The sequence below is a fragment of the Rhinatrema bivittatum genome, chromosome 10 (genome assembly GCF_901001135.1).
Source record: "Rhinatrema bivittatum chromosome 10, aRhiBiv1.1, whole genome shotgun sequence".
NCBI lineage: Eukaryota > Metazoa > Chordata > Amphibia > Gymnophiona > Rhinatrematidae > Rhinatrema > Rhinatrema bivittatum.
This window is the reverse complement of record NC_042624.1, coordinates 98947995-98965271: the sequence shown is the minus strand read 5'-3', so window position 1 is coordinate 98965271 and position 17277 is coordinate 98947995. Positions and strand designations below refer to the sequence as shown.

Here is a 17277-nt window from a genome sequence, read left to right as displayed (position 1 = left end):
CAGTCAAAAAAGCAAACAATGTTGGGAATTATTAGAAAAGGAAAGGTGAATAAAACGGAAAATATCATAATGCCTCTGTATCGTTCCATGGTGAGACCGCACCTTGAATACTGTGTACAATTCTGGTCACCGCATCTCAAAAAAGATAATTGCGATGGAGAAGGTACAGAGAAGGGCTACCAAAATGATAAGGGGAATGGAACAGCTCCCCCTATGAGGAAAGACTAAAGAGGTTAGGACTTTTCAGCTTGGAGAAGAGACGGCTGAGGGGGGATATGATAGAGATGTTTAAAATCATGAGAGGTCTAGAACGGGTAGATATGAATCTGTTATTTACTCTTTCGGATAATAGAAAGACTAGGGGGCACTCCATGAAGTTAGCATGGGGCACATTTAAAACTAATCGGAGAAAGTTCTTTTTTTACTCAACGCACAATTAAACTCTGGAATTTGTTGCCAGAGGATGTGGTTAGTCCAGTTAGTATAGCTGTGTTTAAAAAAGGATTGGATAAGTTCTTGAAGGAGAAGTCCATTACCTGCTATTAAGTTCACTTAGAGAACAGCCATTGCCATTAGCAATGGTAACATGGAATAGACTTAGTTTTTGGGTACTTCCAGGTTCTTATGGCCTGGATTGGCCACTATTGGAAACAGGATGCTGGGCTTGATGGACCCTTGGTCTGACCCAGTATGGCATTTTCTTATGTTCTCCACCGGCTGAAGATCTGGGCCACCACTGCTGGATCCAGTTACCACTCGTGTGGGTGAAACGCTCGATTCACATGGTCCACTATCACATTCTCTGTTCCGGCCAGGTACATCGCTCTCAGGAGCATGCCCTGCGACGGAGCCCAGGACCAAATCTACACCACTTCTTGACAGAAGAGGAACGACCCAGTGCCTCCCTGTTTGTTGATGCACCACACTGCCACCTGATTGTCTGTTCGAATCAGAACTGCCTTGTGGGACAAACAGTCTCGAAATGCCCAAAGAGCATAGCAAATTGCTTGAAGCTCCAGGAAGTTGATCTGACATAGAGCTTCCTGAGCTGTTCATAGACCTTGCATATAGAGGTCGCCCACATCTGTCCCCCAACACAGGGGGGACACATCGGTGGAAAATACCACCTGAGACGGGAAACCCTGAAAAGGGACCCCCTGCTCCAGATTGGACAGATCCTCCCACCAGGACACAGAGTTGGAGAGGCGGCGTGACGTGGACATGCGCCCCAAGGTCCTAGAATGCCTGTTGCCACTGTGACCACAAGATCCATTGTCACAGGCGGGCTAAGAGGGTGACATGGACAGACGCAGCCATGTGACCCAAAAAATGAAGCATTAGAAGAGCAGAAATTTGCTGACAGCTGCGGACCAAGCTTGCCAGCGACGAGTGTAATGGCTCGATCATGGGGCAGAAAAGCCTTCACCTGAACTGTGTCCTGCCTGGCCCCGATGAAGTCCAGGTGTGGCAACGGGCTGAGGTGGGACTTGGGGTAATTGATGACAAACCCCAGAGAGTGTAACACCTGAATGATCAGACGTAAGGAACGCAGCGCCCCCTGCTGAGTGGCGCTTGGGAATCAGCCAGTCGTCCAAGTAGGAAAACAGGTGAACTCCCTGATGTCGGAGGTGTGCCCCTACATCCACTAGGCACTTGGCAAAGATCCGGGGGGCTGACGCAAGGCCAAATGGCAACACGTGAAACTGGACATGATACTTTCCCACCACAAAGCGAAGATTCTTCCTGTGACCCAGGAAGAGCACAATGTGAGCATAGGTATCTTTCAGGTCGAGGGAGCAGAGTCAGTCTCTTAAGAGCAGGATCAGGGTACCCAGAGAGACCAACCTCTCTTTCTGAAGGAATTTGTTCAAGGCTCGCAGGTCGAGAATAGGGCATTGGCCCCCAACTCTCGGTATCAGGAAATACCGAGAGTAGAACCCCCTGTCCCGCTGGTGGAGGGGGGACGGGTTCCACCACTACAGCCATTAGAAGGACGGAGAGCTCTGTTAGAAGTATTTCCTGAGGAGCAGATGAAGTCTACGGGGTTTTAACTAGGAGCACAGGAGTGTGAGCCAGATTGCCTCGATGGTGAGAACCCACTGGTCTGACGTAACGTAGGGCTAGTGATGTGCACAGTGATGCAGTCTGCCTCTGACCGGGTGGTAGGATGCCAAGGATAAGGAAATCTGGCTCACGCTCTCTCACTCCCAGTCAAAACCCTGTGGTAGGGCTTTGCTGGGGGGCCTGGGGGCCCACTGCTGATGGGAGGGACCTCTGGAACCAGTGCAGGGCATGTGGGCCCACGAGGCTGGAGAATAGTATTTCCTCTGGCAATAGAATGATTTCCTCAAGCATTTCCTGACTGAGGATGGTGGGTCGGAAGCAGTAGCTGACAGATGTTGCAGGGTCTCATGGTGGTCCTTCAATTGAGCCACCACTTCCCTGATCTTACCCTGAACAGATTTTCACCCGTACAGGGTATTTCTGCCAGCTTTTCTTGGACCTCCGGCCAAAGGTCCGAGGCACAGAGCCAGGCCATCCTGCGGGCGCCGATACCCACTAAAGCCACCCTCGCTGCTGTCTCGAAATCATCATCGGTGGATCTCACCTCGTGATTTCTTGCCTCCAGACCCTGTTGTACTGCTGTTGAGATAGGCGCTCTGACAGCTCCTGGACCCACTTCCACAGGTTCCGGTTATATTTGGTCATATATAGTTGGCAGAAGGTGATATGGGTGACTAGCATAGCACCCTGAAACACATTCCTACCCAGGATATCCAACACCCTGTGCTCTCTCCCTGGCATCTTGGAATGTGACGACATCAGATATGGCCTACCTCCGGTTCTTCTCTCTTGAGACGGGCCCGCTGGGGAAGTGGAAAGGGACGGTGTATCCAAACAGTTCTTTTCGGCCTCTAAGAGTTGAGACCCCCGATGCTAGAGTGGATGGATCAGACTTTTTGGATCCAAAAACGTTTCCATCTTATCCAGTCGGGCACGATGGTCCCTGGGGGGGGGGGGGGGGGGGGGGGAGGCATCTGATCACACAGATGGCACCCGCGGACATCGTGCGATGCCCTCAGGCAGAGGATACAGACCTTGTGCAGATCAGTAATACAGTACACTGTTAAAAACTGGACGCCACCATAAAAAACAGCTGGCGAGTGGTCGATGGCCAGCGGCCACCAAGGAGTGACACGCCAGGAATAGACCACAATGAAGGGGAAAAAAAGCAGCACCTACCATGCCACTGGATGGCACTGACCGGAGAAGAGGGGCCTGGCGCAGGAAAAAAGTCAATACACATCCAGGAACAGTTTTTTTGAGAAAAAACAAAGAGCAGAGCTCCAAAACTGCAAGACAACTACTTCGTGGAACAGAGAGACTGAAGGGGGACCCCGCGTGGGCGCGCGGATAGTGGCATGCTGGACATTCTCAGTGTGCCAATCAAAGTTTTAGAAACTTTGACAAAAGTTTTCTGTGCTGGGCTCCATCTGATAATGTCACCCATCTGTGAGCACTACCATCCTGCTTATTCTAGGAAAATAGCTAATAACCTCATCAACATGAATTTACATGTGATGAGCGCTATTAGCTGTGCACTGGGTTAGGACAAGTGTTTTGGATGCACTAATCCCCTTACTGCATAAGGGGTTATGGACGCACATCCAAAACATTGGTTAACTAGTGCGCTAGCCTGAGCACATGGTATTGTATCAGCCTGAAAGATATTACAAAGAACCAGTCTCAGTACCAAGCCCAGGGATAGCACTGCTCACTTTGCCTTCACAAAGGTGGACTATTTGCCATCACTCTGCCCTGCTCCTCAACCAGCTCTTCACCCAATTTAGTTTTCTAGTCTATTCCCACATTGTCTAGCATGCTTATCAGTCTTCTCTGCAGAACAGTTCAAAAGCTTTACTGAAGTCCAGACAGACAATGTCTCCTGCACCTCCCTGAATCATCACTTTTGTCACCTCATTAAAACTAGGCTAGAGCCAGTGGGCCATGTTGTAGCAATAGTGTCCAGGCTGGGCCCTGCACAATAGCTACAGATCCTACAGCTCCACTGAATTTGCTGCTCTGAAATCTCAACCCAGCTTATTTTAGTCTGGAGGAGAACCTTAAGAGGTGAAGTTTGAAGCCTGGCGCGTGCATTAGAGGACGAGTGAATAAGTCTGGCTCGCACACGTCGAGTGGATTTTAAAAGCCGCCTGGATATGTGCGTATATCCCACAGCGCACACATCTCCAAAGTTTTCAAAAAGCGGCAGGGGGTGGTCTGGGCAGGGCATGAAGCAGAAATGTGCATGTAAATACTTGCATGCTCCGGCACAAACCAAGGTTCTCTGCCATGTAACTTTACTTCTGCTATGGATGATGTTCAAGTTATAAAAAATAAAAAAAGGGCTGAACCAATCCTGAGGGGTTTAAAGGATCTGGGTTATCTGCAGGGAGTGTAGGCTATCAAACTGGGGAAGGGTTGGAGGACCTGTTAACTGGATGAACTGGTAAACGTGTGGGTGCACGCCTCTTAAAATCCCCCCCATTTATGCAGTAGACGCAGAATTTGAATGCACATCATGTGCGGCCAGGCTATTTATAACATGCACAAATGTTATAAAACGGCCGAGGCCCTGAGTGCGAGCCAACGTATGTACACAAATGTGAACCTACGTTCCGGTTTGAAAGTTACAGTCCCTGTGTGGTGTTTTTTTTATTATTTTGAAAGATTAAAAGATTTTAAATTGGATTGTGTAAATCTGAATTGATTTTAAAGACTTAGAATGCTTTGGAACTTTAATTAGTAGTTTTAATAAATGTTAGATCTAATATTTTTGTTCTGTTCAGTTTTTGAATGCATGTAGTACAGTTCAATCATTTGTATTTCGCTGTTTGTGTTTGTAAACCACTATGTGCAGTTTAATATATTGGAAAGGTGGTATGAAACATAGTAAACAGTTCTAAAAGATTACTGCCTAATCGAACACCACAGGAGTTTAGGAAAGGCAGCAAAGCTTTGTGAAGTTGAAATTCAAACACCTACCACGTCTACTTTCTGCACAAATGTGGATTGTCAAACTAACAAAGAAACCTTTGCTGTTCCATCATTTGTTTTATAGTAGAAAAACCTCAGCAGGAGAATATGAGCAGTAATGACCAACTTTTTACAATGAATACACAAGTATGCCCACACTGACTGCAGCCTGTAGTAAATGTTCAGAGATGGTAAACTTACTCCATTCCTAACTGCAGCATAACCTGCAATAAATTTGGAACACAAAGAAGTGATTGAACAGTGCTTCTCTGTAATGCTACTTATTCCTGATCCTCAAATGTAATATTTAGAATCTCCCACTGTCACCAAATTATACTACATCAAATAAACACTATAAATTTAAAAAAGCTGAAACGAGTCAGTCCACATGTTATAAAAAGAGAGCACTATGGACAATGAAATCAGTGATTACAGCAAATATCAATCCGTCCTGCAGGGAGTTTCATGTCCTATGCTTCATTTCACCCATAAATTAATAGCTACAAACAACTGCTGAGAAGTATACCAGGAGTGTTTGTCATCAGCTGTCAATTTCTGATACTATTATGATGCCAACGAGAGCTGTCATGTCATACTGTCTTTAAATATTAGCATGTCATATGCTCCATCGGTCTTTAGATAGAGTTGAATATTCTTTAAATGGATAATCGTACAAGCAGGTAATAACAGGCTATCATTTTTAGGCAATATGTTACTCCACACTTTTTCCTCTCTTCTAATAAAGCTTGAACTTCAGTTAAAGTGCATCACCAGCAGCGTGGTACAAAGCAGCTGGCTGCCAAGTGGAATTTTTATTACAAAACCAGGAGAAGAAAAAAAAAAACTCAAGTTGGGATTTCATACTCAGATTTCTGTAAACATGCAACATACACACTGTCACGCTGGAATCCACAAGCTGCTGAGCTCTGAATTTACCTTTACAGTATCTGACAAACAAGTGCAGGATCAGTACAATAAGCAAACTGGCCACTACCTGGAAAAAACAGACTACCAATTGGGTTAGTTCTTACAAGTAAAGATTTAAAAAATTGGCTCTACAATTAGAAAAAAAAAAAGTTGGTTTACTAAATGCAATCTTTTTTTTGATAATTCAAGTATGGGAAAAATGATTAAATGCCAAATTTAATCCCCCTCATCTAGAACAGTGGTTGTCAACATTTCTTCCATTATGACACACTTAACAGATACTCGTGTGTGACAGCACACTGCATTCTGCAGTGAACAAAAAAAATTCTAAATATTTAATTTAAAATGATAGGAGAGAAAAAAATATTCTTTAATTTCACTAACTTTGTAAAAAAAAAATAAATATATATATATATATAATAATTACATTTTATTTTTTCCACAAAATGAATCTTTGCTTACTTTGTCAGTGAGAAATCTAGGCCTGCATACAGTTTTTCAATACAAAGTTGAATAGTAGATACTCTTGTGCATTTGTCAACCTCAAGAAGTACCTGCCATACATGCAGGACTCAAATAGCCACAACCCTTCCTATGAAAAGGCAATACTGCAAATATAGAACAATATATTTCCTGTTGGAAAAACAAAACAAAACCTGTAGATCCCTACACAGAACCTACATGTTTGTTAGCAGAATCTCTCATTTCTGACACACATGAAGACCATGGATTGACTCTTACCTATTGCAGAATAAAGGACCATAAATTAAAAAAACAAAACACATGCAGACAAATACTGAAACCATGAGAAGCCAGCCTCTCAAACTGTGGGCAGAAGTGTCAAGTTTTACCTGCAGACTTTACACCAATTTCCAAAGGGGAAATGTTCCCTTTTGAAAAACGAGTTGGAAAAAGTAGATGCAGAGTTGCAGCTGCCATATTTTCAGACCTAAAAAAGGAAAGCCCCACACAGATAACTCCTTACTCTGCACAGTCCTCAAGCAGGAGGCACATATGGCTGGGGAGACAGCAGTCTCGCTGTAACAAATCTTTGGTGACAGACCTCCCACCTCTTGGTGACACACAGCAGTGCCCACTGACACACTGGTTGAGAACCACTGACCTAAACAGTACTTAACAGTGAGAAGTGACCAAGGGATACCTGTCCTCTATGTAACCAGCTCTAGGATCATTGCAAACCTGGGAAGGTTCAGTACAAGACAATCTATCCTGCCAGTACCAAAACCTTACACTTTTTACACAGAGTAGTACTGTTCTTTCTGCATCCTATGCAAGCCATAACAGCAGCATTTAGTATGAATTCTAGCTCAGAAGCACTATTTTAACAGAATAACTATGTGCAATAGTTTACTCAAGGAAGTATCTAGCTGTTACAAAGAAGAAATAAAAAGATATATTTTTTCTCTAAGGTATCTAGTGGGATACCACAATAAGAGGAACAAGAGTTTATTCAACCTTTTCCCATCTTAAGGCAGGATCAAGAAAGAGAAAAACAGAACCAAAATACTAAATAACCACATGCCTACTCTGACCCTCCTAATTTTCAAGGCAAGTACCGTATTTCTCGCTCCGTAAGACGCACCTAGAATTCAGAGGGGGAAAATAATAAAAAAAAAAAAACCTGGTGTGCTAAACGGGCTCTGTTCCCGGGGGTCTGTGCGTCTTATGGAGCAAATTAGGGGTAATCCAAAAACAGAAAAGGGGAGCAAATCCTGCACTTAAACAATACACAATTATGGGAGAAGTGCAGAATTTGAATATCATATCGAAATCCTTGTGTGGACTTTTACTCTATTCTGCACTTCTCCCATAACTGAAAATTAAGGGTATGCATACAATTTTTTTGTCCCAGTTTCGTTTTCTGGACTGGGGAGGGCCATTTCGGTCCACTCCCCAGATCAGAAAACTTTTATCGTTCTTTCGTGGGGGGGAAAAAACCCCCCACCCAAACCTTTAAATGTACTTAACTACAACCCCCCACTCTCCTGACCCCAACAAGACTTGCCAAAAGTCCCTGGTGATCCGGGGAAGGTCCTGGGAGCGATCTCCTGCTCTTGGGCCATCAGGCTGCCAGTAATCAAAATGGCACCGGTGGTCCTTTGCCCTTACTATGTGACAGGGGCTACCGATGCCATTGGTCGGCCCCTGTCACATGGTAGGAGCTCTAAGACGCAGACATTTCCCCCCCCCCCACCACTTTTGGGGAAAAAAAGTGCGCCTTAAGGAGCGAAAAATACATTACTTCTACCAGCTTCAATTCATAGGATCCAAACATGTTTTTCATCATACCCAACACTATTTGTAGTAGAGAAAAGAGGGAAAAAACACAAATCCAGATGCACTCACTTGTTCTCAGAGTCAGCAACAGGATGTTCTTCTCCTTCTGGTGTTTCTTCCGTCACAGTTGATTGATCCAATTCACTGTAAACAAAATTGTGTATGATTTCAACCAGCGAACCAAAAATACAACTCTACTACTAACCTTGTCCAAGCTCATTAGTTGATTAATAATACAGGGACCTGTTTTACCGCATCATTCTTCAGAATGCATTGTGGCGTTAATGCACGGGATAATGTGTTAACACCATAATGCATACGAACAATGCTGTAGTGCAGTGATGGCAAACTCCAGTCCTCAAGTGCCACAAACTGGCCAGGTTTCCAGGATATCCACAGTGAATATGCATGAGATAGAATACAGGCAGTGCATGCAAATCTTTCTCATGCATATTTACTGTGTATATCCTGAAAACCTGGCCTATTTGTGGCACTCGAGGACTGGAGTTCGTCATCAATGCTGTACTGCATGGTGCGAATACAAATTATTTTTTTTTGGGGGGGGGGGGGGGGATTTAGTTAAATTAGAGGACATATTGCAGTTTTAACGCCAGAAAAAACTACACCTTTTTCCCTGGCGTTAAGCTGTGCGATATGCCCAAAATAACACAATTTGCATTAGATTTTTAGAATTGCATTTTGGCCTTTTCTGGGCTTGGGGAGGGAAAGGGAAGAGATAAATCCTACTTTTTGCATCCTGCGCGAGAGGAGAGAAAGGCAAGAGAGGCCTTTAAAACAGGCACCTTAAAAATGTTTCTACCCTGCAGTAACATTTAAAGAACAGATTAAAAGATCACAGTCTCAAATCTATTAATTTTGGACACTAGACAATAACAGATCAGCAAAAAGAGCAGGAAACCATTTTCCTAATGATGCGCTTTAACATCTACCTATTACTAACCTTAATTCATCTTTGACAGTTCCCCAGTTGTGGGATCCACTACCGCCGCGCTTGTCCTCATGCTTAGGGCCACTGAAATGTGAAGAACTAACCAAAATGAGTTACACAGTGAGCGTCTGGGTAGAGAAATTTGGGCATCACAGATTAAGAAATACGGTGAGTTAATGTAACAATATTAAGACAAATGCACTGCAACCATTAGTCATTTTAAAAACTTACGATCTATCACTGCCACTGTGCCTGTCAAATTCCCGTTTACCACGCGAATCAAAGCCATCTCCTCTGCCTAGCCCACGTCCACGACCTCGTCCTCCTCTGCCACCAGGACCCCCACGCCCACGCATGGGCCTGTCAACGATGGGTCTACGGAAGAAGAGCACATGTTACTCATGTCCTTGCACACTCCAGAGCACTCAGGGCTGCGAGTTCCTAGTTATCATTTAAACCCCAATCTCCAGACTCTACAGGCAAGCTCATTACCTTTTATTTTGAGTTGAACTATTGTTCTCTCACCTTGGGCATTCTTTGGAGGGGAGATTCAAAAATATGAACGAACAACCAAAATCTTCTGTCGACATTTTAACTCTATGCAATTACTATAATTCATTACCAAGATATCAAGCAATACCACATTTCAAAAATGTGCTATTCTTTTTTCTGTAATTCTTCTAACTGTTGCACTTCAGGCAAGGCCTCCCATGGAGCTGACTAGGGACATCAGATTCCTCAACTGCTCACTAGCAAGGGAAGAGCATCTGGTAAGAACTAATCCTTCAGTTATGGAGATAAATTATTTTTTAGTGGAAAGGTTCTCATTCTCCTTGGCAAAATGCAGAACTATATGCATGTGTAGGGAAGTATTTTGACCAAGGTCACTTCCATATCAACTAAGCTGAAATGCAGCTCAAAAGATGGGGAAAAGCCAAGTATTTCATCATCATCTATTAGGTTTTTGGTTTTTTGATCTGGCAGTTTCTTTCTGCTCCGGTGTACTTCCAAACTCAGGCGTAACCACACATGGGACCTGGCACCATAAGCCTTTGTTGCAACTGCTCTGGGATCTTTTTCTCTTTTTTATATTCTCTCCCACCATATGTTTGGCAGTCATTATAGCAACAGTCCTCAGCCAGAGGTCATGCACTGGAGCTCAAATCCAGCCACTAGGAATAGCCGCTGTTCCCAAGTTTACTCCTGGGGGAATTCTGCACCAAAAATTGGAAAATTCTATTAAAAAAAAAAAAAAAAAAAAAAAAAAGGTAAAAAACTGTGCGCACACATTCTGTAAATTCTGAACCAGAGTGTCCATGGCAGGGCCCCTTTTTCTGATTGGGCTCTGATGCAAATGCACCCCCACTACTTCCACCTCTAATTGCAGAGGAAGTGGCATGACCAATGGCCCAGTGGCTGCATCATGAACTGCCATATGAGACCTGGGATGAATCCCATACCTGCTCTCTCTCATATGCAATCACATGCCATCTCTCACACACAAGCTCCCAGGCAGACACCTACCCACCCACACCGGCTCACGCCCCCCCACTCTCAGGGCTTGGGGCTGGCCTTCAGCTGCCAGCAGGATGAGGTCCTCTGGTGGCCCCTGGATCCTCTCTCTTTTGCCATGATGGGAGTAGTGGGGGGGGGGGGGGGGGGGGGGGAGAAGAGGAGGTAAACAAGGACAGTAGCAGAGGTCACAGCATTTATATTTACATTTGCTCTACTCTAAGAGGTCAGCAACCTATGGCACACGTGCCATCAGTTGCATGGCAGCACAGCACGGCACTGAACAGCTGAGTGGATGCCGACCACCAGCTTTCTGATTCAGTACCGGTAATTTCAAACCTTACAAGTGGCAGCCGGAGTCGCATTTAACCAAGCGTTATCTCCTGCTGCTGCAGGGCTGGTCTTGTGATAAGAGCTATGAGGATGGCCCTGCAGCAGCAAAAGAAGACGTTTGGTTGAACTCGACTCCTGCTACTTCCTGATTCAGTAGCAGGGGCAGCGCTGGAGTGTGCTCAGCTGTTCAGTGCTGTGCTGTGCCACCACGCTGCCGATGGCATTCGTACCCATAGGTTGCTGACCCCTGGGCCTGGAACAAATAGAAATATGAATCCTTTGAGCTGTGTTACGGACCCTATTTTACCTCACTCCCCCCCTCCCCACAATTTATTCTCCTTCTGCCTCTGACCATCTTATACATTTACAGCCCATTGTTTTCCTTTTTCTCACAGTAATAATATACTGCATACCACTGTTTTATTTCCCTTTTCAAGCTGCCTGGTAGCTGTGCTTCGTTTATGAAGGCCCTGGCTCGCAAAGCTTAGCTGTAATCACATCTGCGCTGCCTCCCATGAGTCTGCCCTGTGCTGCCCTGCTTCCCATTCTTCTGGGGACCGTGGAGCCCTGCAACATAGGCCCCTCCTTTTCCAGCAGGCTCGCGGAGCCATTATTCCTGCAGTCTGGCTTGCAACTAGAGCTCAAAGAGGCGGCGGGGCCTGAATTCTGCGAGGTAAGTTTGAAAATCTGCACGAAAAGGGAAATCGGAAATTCTGCAGTAGCGCAGAACTCCCCCAGGAGTACAAGTGGGAAGATCTTACTGGCAGACCATGCACAGCACTATCTAAACTGTCTCATTTTCATCTCTCTAGGGCTTTTCATCCTGTTCACAAGATCCCTATCTGTTTTTGGCATCCTTTATTTTAATTTTATAGCTGCACACCTTTCACAAAAGGCCATGCTTTTTTTTTTTTATGAAAACCTTCTTTTGCATCCATTTCTTCAACCTTATGGACTGTATTCATATATTAGTGTCAAGACATTCATAACTGCAGCTCTCAAATTTACCTAAATGAATGCCTCCTGGAGACATAATCCAGAAAGGTCAAATGCGCAGTACAAGTTTTTTTGAATTTCTTGCCTCCATTTGTTCCAGTTTTTAGTTTTAGAGCATTGTTTTGTCCTGGCTGGCGCAAGGGCTCCCCAGCGTCTGTTTCTACCAAGTATCTGCCTTATTGCTGTTCAGTCAACAACTCCCATTCCATAATGCCGGGTTGTTGAAAATCGGTCCTTGCCCTCTCCTTCTTCCACCCAACTTGGTTTTCAGAATATTCAATTAATATGCATGAGATTCATTTGCATACACTCTCGCCAAATATTTCTCCTGCGTATATTCGTTAGGGATATCCTGAAAGTCTGACTGGCTGGGAGTGGAGGGGAGCATCTCTGCCAGTATGTACAATGAGAAACATGGCCACACAGCAACCAACATCCATAAGATGCGGTAGTGGGCAGATTCAATACTCCGTTCTAAAAAAGCTGGTTTTCTACTAATTCTGAAAAACATGGGTGGGTAAGAAAGAACTGGTGAACCTGCTTAGCCTGACTGACATCCAACCAAAACAAAGCAGGCAGGGGAAACTGCTGCTTTCCATTCAGACTAGCAGAGAGTTTCCAAAACCTTACCCCTCAGAAATGAGCTAATCACAAAACAATCAATGCTTTTACACATTTTGCTTGCTTACTGCATGCAGTATGTTCTGAGTATTTTTCTGCTGGCAATACGTTTTATTTGTATAAACACTGCTAAATAAATAGATGTCAATGAGAACAGTACAAAAAGGGTTTTCAGGCTGAATTTCTGTTTCTATCTACTTTGTACAGGAACATGCCAGTAAGAAATGTTTCCTGATTGAATAAGCAAGCAGGTGCTCCTATAAGGTATAAGGCTATAAGGACTGCATATTATGGGGCGGATTTTAAAAGGCCTGCACGCGTAAATCCTTCCGGATTTTCACGCACCAGCGCGCCTATTTTACATAGGCCGCCGGCGCGCGTAAAGCCCCGGGACGCGCGTAAGTCCCGGGGCTGTTCCCGAAACGACACAGCGTTTCGGGGGCGTGCCCGGGGGCATGGCACCAGCCTGGGGGCGTGGTCGAGGCCTCCGGACCAGCCCCCGGGACCGGAGGACGGAGCGGGGCTGCCGGCCAGCGCGCGCAAAGTTACGCCTGCTTTCAGCAGGTGTAACTTTGCCGACAAAGGGGGGGGGGGGGGGGGGTTAGGTGAAGGAAAGTTCCCTCCGAGGCCGCTCCGAAATCGGAGTGGCCTCGGAGGGAACAGGCAGCGCGCACTGGGCTCGGCGCGCGCAGGTTGCACAAATGTGCACCCCCTTGCGTGCGCCGACCCCGGATTTTATAAGATACGTGCGTATCTTATAAAATCCAGCGTACTTTTGTTCGCGCCTGGTGCGCGAACAAAAGTATGCGATCGCGTATTTTTTAAAGATCTACCCCTATGTGCATTTTATATTGTGTATGTTAGACTGTGAACTGCCCAGAAGACATCTGGTACCTGGACAGGGTATAAGTACTATAGATTAAATAAATATTAGATGGTTATACTATAGTAAAAAGACTTCATACTCCTGAAGTTTTACTGCTCTCCAACTCAAGCTTCCTGATTTATGCAAGCCAGGAAACAAAACAGTATCAGACAACCAATACCCATTCCCTATCAATTATGCAAACATGCTGCAGAAAAAGGGTGGCATATGATCATCTGAATGTTCTGTAGCCATTTAGCAAACATGAGTATCACTGCACAGGTATTGAATTACAGTCATATTGAAATTTTGTAGTTATTGGGCTGATGAAAACAAGGAAAATAAATCTTAAAAAAAAAAAAAAAAAGCCAGCCACATACATTTCTTCCCTTCCCCTTTCGAAAAGCACACACACTGGTCAGTCCTCCTCTCCATGCACACACATTGACTCCAGGCTCTCAGCAAGGCCCATGCTTCCAGTTACTAAAGCTTCCTAGCAAGGTTTCCTGCCCGTCAGTGCCATGCAACCAAGAGACAAATCGTCACAACACCACAAGCTGCTTTGGGGGGAAAAAAAAAAAAGAGCTTTCCATGCTCTCTACAATCCTGCTGCTGCACCAAGCTGGTCAAATGTCACTCTCTCGCTTGTTTCAGTACCCAACTTAACAAAATAAAGGGTAACCACATACCTCTTGGCCCCTACAATTTTTAAATCCCGTCACCACTGCCAAACACTGGTAGCATCATCTTATGAGAAAAGGCTACGTGCTTCTCATGACAACTATCAGAAAACACTAACAAAACGTCAGGAGCAGGACAAATTAAAATTTTCAAAGCAGATTAGACAAGAGGCCACAGGCATAGATAATAAATGAGCAGGGCAAACCATGACAAGAATAAACCAAAAAGAAACTAACTCATCTCCTTCTGATCTTTAGTTGTTTGTGTGTAGATAAGAGCATTGCAAGCAGAGGACACGTGAAAGGTATCAAAACCGGACTGAAAACTAGTCATCCATGCAGAGAAGACAACTATGTTACCGATACATCAGCGCCCGCATCTCCAGTACCATTCTGCCAATGAATCGCCAGTTAGTTCAAAAGGCAGCACCGCTAGGCTTATGATGCTATCCCAATTCAATCACTGGCTAAGAGCATGCTCATTGGTGCCATTCTGATGGTGGCTTTAGCAATGTGGACTCTGAACAGAGACCATTAATTCTCTTCATACTGACCAAGCAACTATCAAATGGAATGGTTTAATTCACTACTGAGGAACTAGATTTCACCCCTGTGCCTTGCCTACCAGAGGTTCCCTATTCTCACTACGCCATCCATTTCCGCTTCCTTTCTACCTGGATTCTTTTCTTGATGTTGGAAAGGTAACCGAAACCACCTGCCATTCCCAGGAGAGAGAAGGGAAGGATAATTAAAGATGGTTGCCGATGACTAACCATGCACACAAGACAGAAATAAAGCCTGCATTGCCACTAATGCTGCTAGAACGTATAATTACACCAAACAGCTATTAGCAGCCATACAACAGAAAACAAGTTACAACAAAAGTAGTTTAAAAAAAAAAAACAAACATCCATTAGTAATTTTCCAAATACTTGCTAGATTTGTCAAATTATTTTGTAATGCTGCTTCATGAGTGCTTGCATTAAGGTCATAAATCCCAGAAATGTAGCAAAGCTACCAAGTACTGTTCTTACCTAACTTGACAGTTCCTGTCCAGAGTTTATGAATTCCTCAACTTTAGGAGCTAGATTCCTGAAATGTGCACCTGTCTTGAGTACCAGAGAAAAGCTAAAGAGAGGCATTCTGCATCAGCACAGACACTGCCTTACCGTTTCATCAATATCTCCTACCAAGCATCCCCCTAAAATTATCAATTTGTTACAACACAAAATGAGTTACTAATCTTCCTAAAACAGCAATCCTCATATGCAGTCTATGCACATGTATTTTTCTGGATTACACAGACAAAATACTATAGAGTGAAAAATCTTTCAGGGTAAGTATGGTTATTTCAAGTTACCAAAATTTAGCTGCCGGTATCAGTATATGCCATTTAAAATTAGTCAAATTGAAGGGATACAAAATGTTTTTTTCTGAAATTCAAGCTTTATATAAACGTTTTGTAAATTACAATTAAGGACAGTAAACTGGGAATACAGAAACCTGCAGCTCAGCATCTTTCATAGCAACATAGTAAATGACAACAGAAAAAGACCCTAGTAGTCCATGCAGTCTGCCCAGCAAATTGATTTTATTCAGATTTTTTAGGATAGTTAACTGCCACACCATGCAGGATACCCCCATGCTTTCTGTGAAGGGTAGTTACTGCTGATCCATGCAGATTACCCCACAGACCAGGGCTGGGAGTTAGGGAATGAGCACATTGAGCTCCAGAAAAACTCTTAAAGGTGCCCGGCACCTAAGTGTGCAGAATAAGAGCGGAGGGGGATGGAGCTTTTACCAGAAGGGAATTTCTGTTGGGGGGAAGGTAGTTAAAGGCTTGCATCAGACCTTCGGAGCAACACTGACAGCATAATGAGGACACTATGCTGCAGCAGGAGGACTAGATGACTTCGCTGTGTGTGTGGGGGTGGGGTGGGGGACGGAGGCTATATTAACTTCAAGGAAATAGAACACAAAGAGATGCAATCCAAATGTTAAGAATCTGAGCTATCACTTCCAGTAAATTCAGATTTCAGCTTTCAACTACATTTGTATTTTGTAATTTAGAAGCAGAGGGGAAGAAAAAACCCCAAGTTCCGGCCATTAAAGAAGGTAAAAAAATCTTACTTATCCACAGAAAATTCCCCTCCTTCACCCTTTTCTTCCGCAGGTCTCTCAAAGCGGCGCTCCCGAGGTGGCCGTCTGTCTGGTCTCCTTTCATTGGGCTTGCCTTCCCCCTGAGGTGGCTGCTGCTGCTGCTGCTGCTGTTGTTGCTGCTGCTGCTGCTGCTGCTGAATCGGCTGCTGCTGCTGCTGATCAGGCCTTCTGCCAACCCTTCTTATCCCTAAAATAGGAGCCAGACAATCTACATGGGCAAGCTGCAAGTGTGACTCTAGCAGCAAAGCGGCTGTGACTCTTGTCAGAAACCAACAGGCTCATAGCGATAGGCTGTTCTTCCAAGCTTCGGTGCTACTGGAAAGGGCATAGTATAAACAGAGAAAGGATGCTGCGACAAAAACTGAGAAGCCAAATCAGAAACATTCACCCCCAATCCAACATGTTAAAGTATCTGCCAGGTCATCCTCTTACATCGTTTTCTGTGGGGTATACGCGTCTCTTGACAATACAGGTATGCAGCTGGTACCACCATGTACACTATTCAGAATTCAAAAGGAACATACTGCAGAATCTAGTGTAAATGAAGAAAAAGTCCAAACAGGAAGGGCTAGTAGAACAATACCACATAAAAAGGCTGGTCCCTTAAATGCATAAATATCAATCACACCTTCCTTAATTGTCAATACTGACCCTAAAGCTAAAACCTGATCAGGAGATGGAGATAGAGCAAGTAACTTCTGCTGCTCTTATGTAATCCATATATAATCATAGGCAACACTTGTCCCTTTTTTTTTTTTTTTAAGATACTGCTATAATACTGGTTATCTTATTCTCTACTCACAACAGCTGGCCAATGCATATATTCACATCTGACATGGACCATGTTTTGCTAAGACCTCTGACTTTGTTATGACTCTGCTTCCAAAGATGTAGCTTTG

At 44.4% G+C, this 17277-nt stretch overlaps 1 protein-coding gene across 2 annotated transcripts in view; it reads right to left on the bottom strand.

Annotated features, from left to right (window-relative positions):
* Positions 1 to 17277, bottom strand: part of SERBP1 (SERPINE1 mRNA binding protein 1) — a 47388-nt gene that overhangs the window by 20859 nt on the left and 9252 nt on the right. The window contains exons 2-5 of one of the 2 annotated variants that reach the window (XM_029618810.1): positions 16349 to 16565; positions 9443 to 9586; positions 9224 to 9295; positions 8332 to 8406 (exon numbers count right to left, since the gene is read on the bottom strand). In XM_029618810.1, the coding sequence (XP_029474670.1) occupies positions 8332 to 8406; positions 9224 to 9295; positions 9443 to 9586; positions 16349 to 16565 (508 nt within the window). Of the gene's footprint in view, positions 1 to 8331; positions 8407 to 9223; positions 9311 to 9442; positions 9587 to 16348; positions 16566 to 17277 lie in introns of both variants that reach the window. The other variant, XM_029618809.1, reaches the window with a different exon arrangement.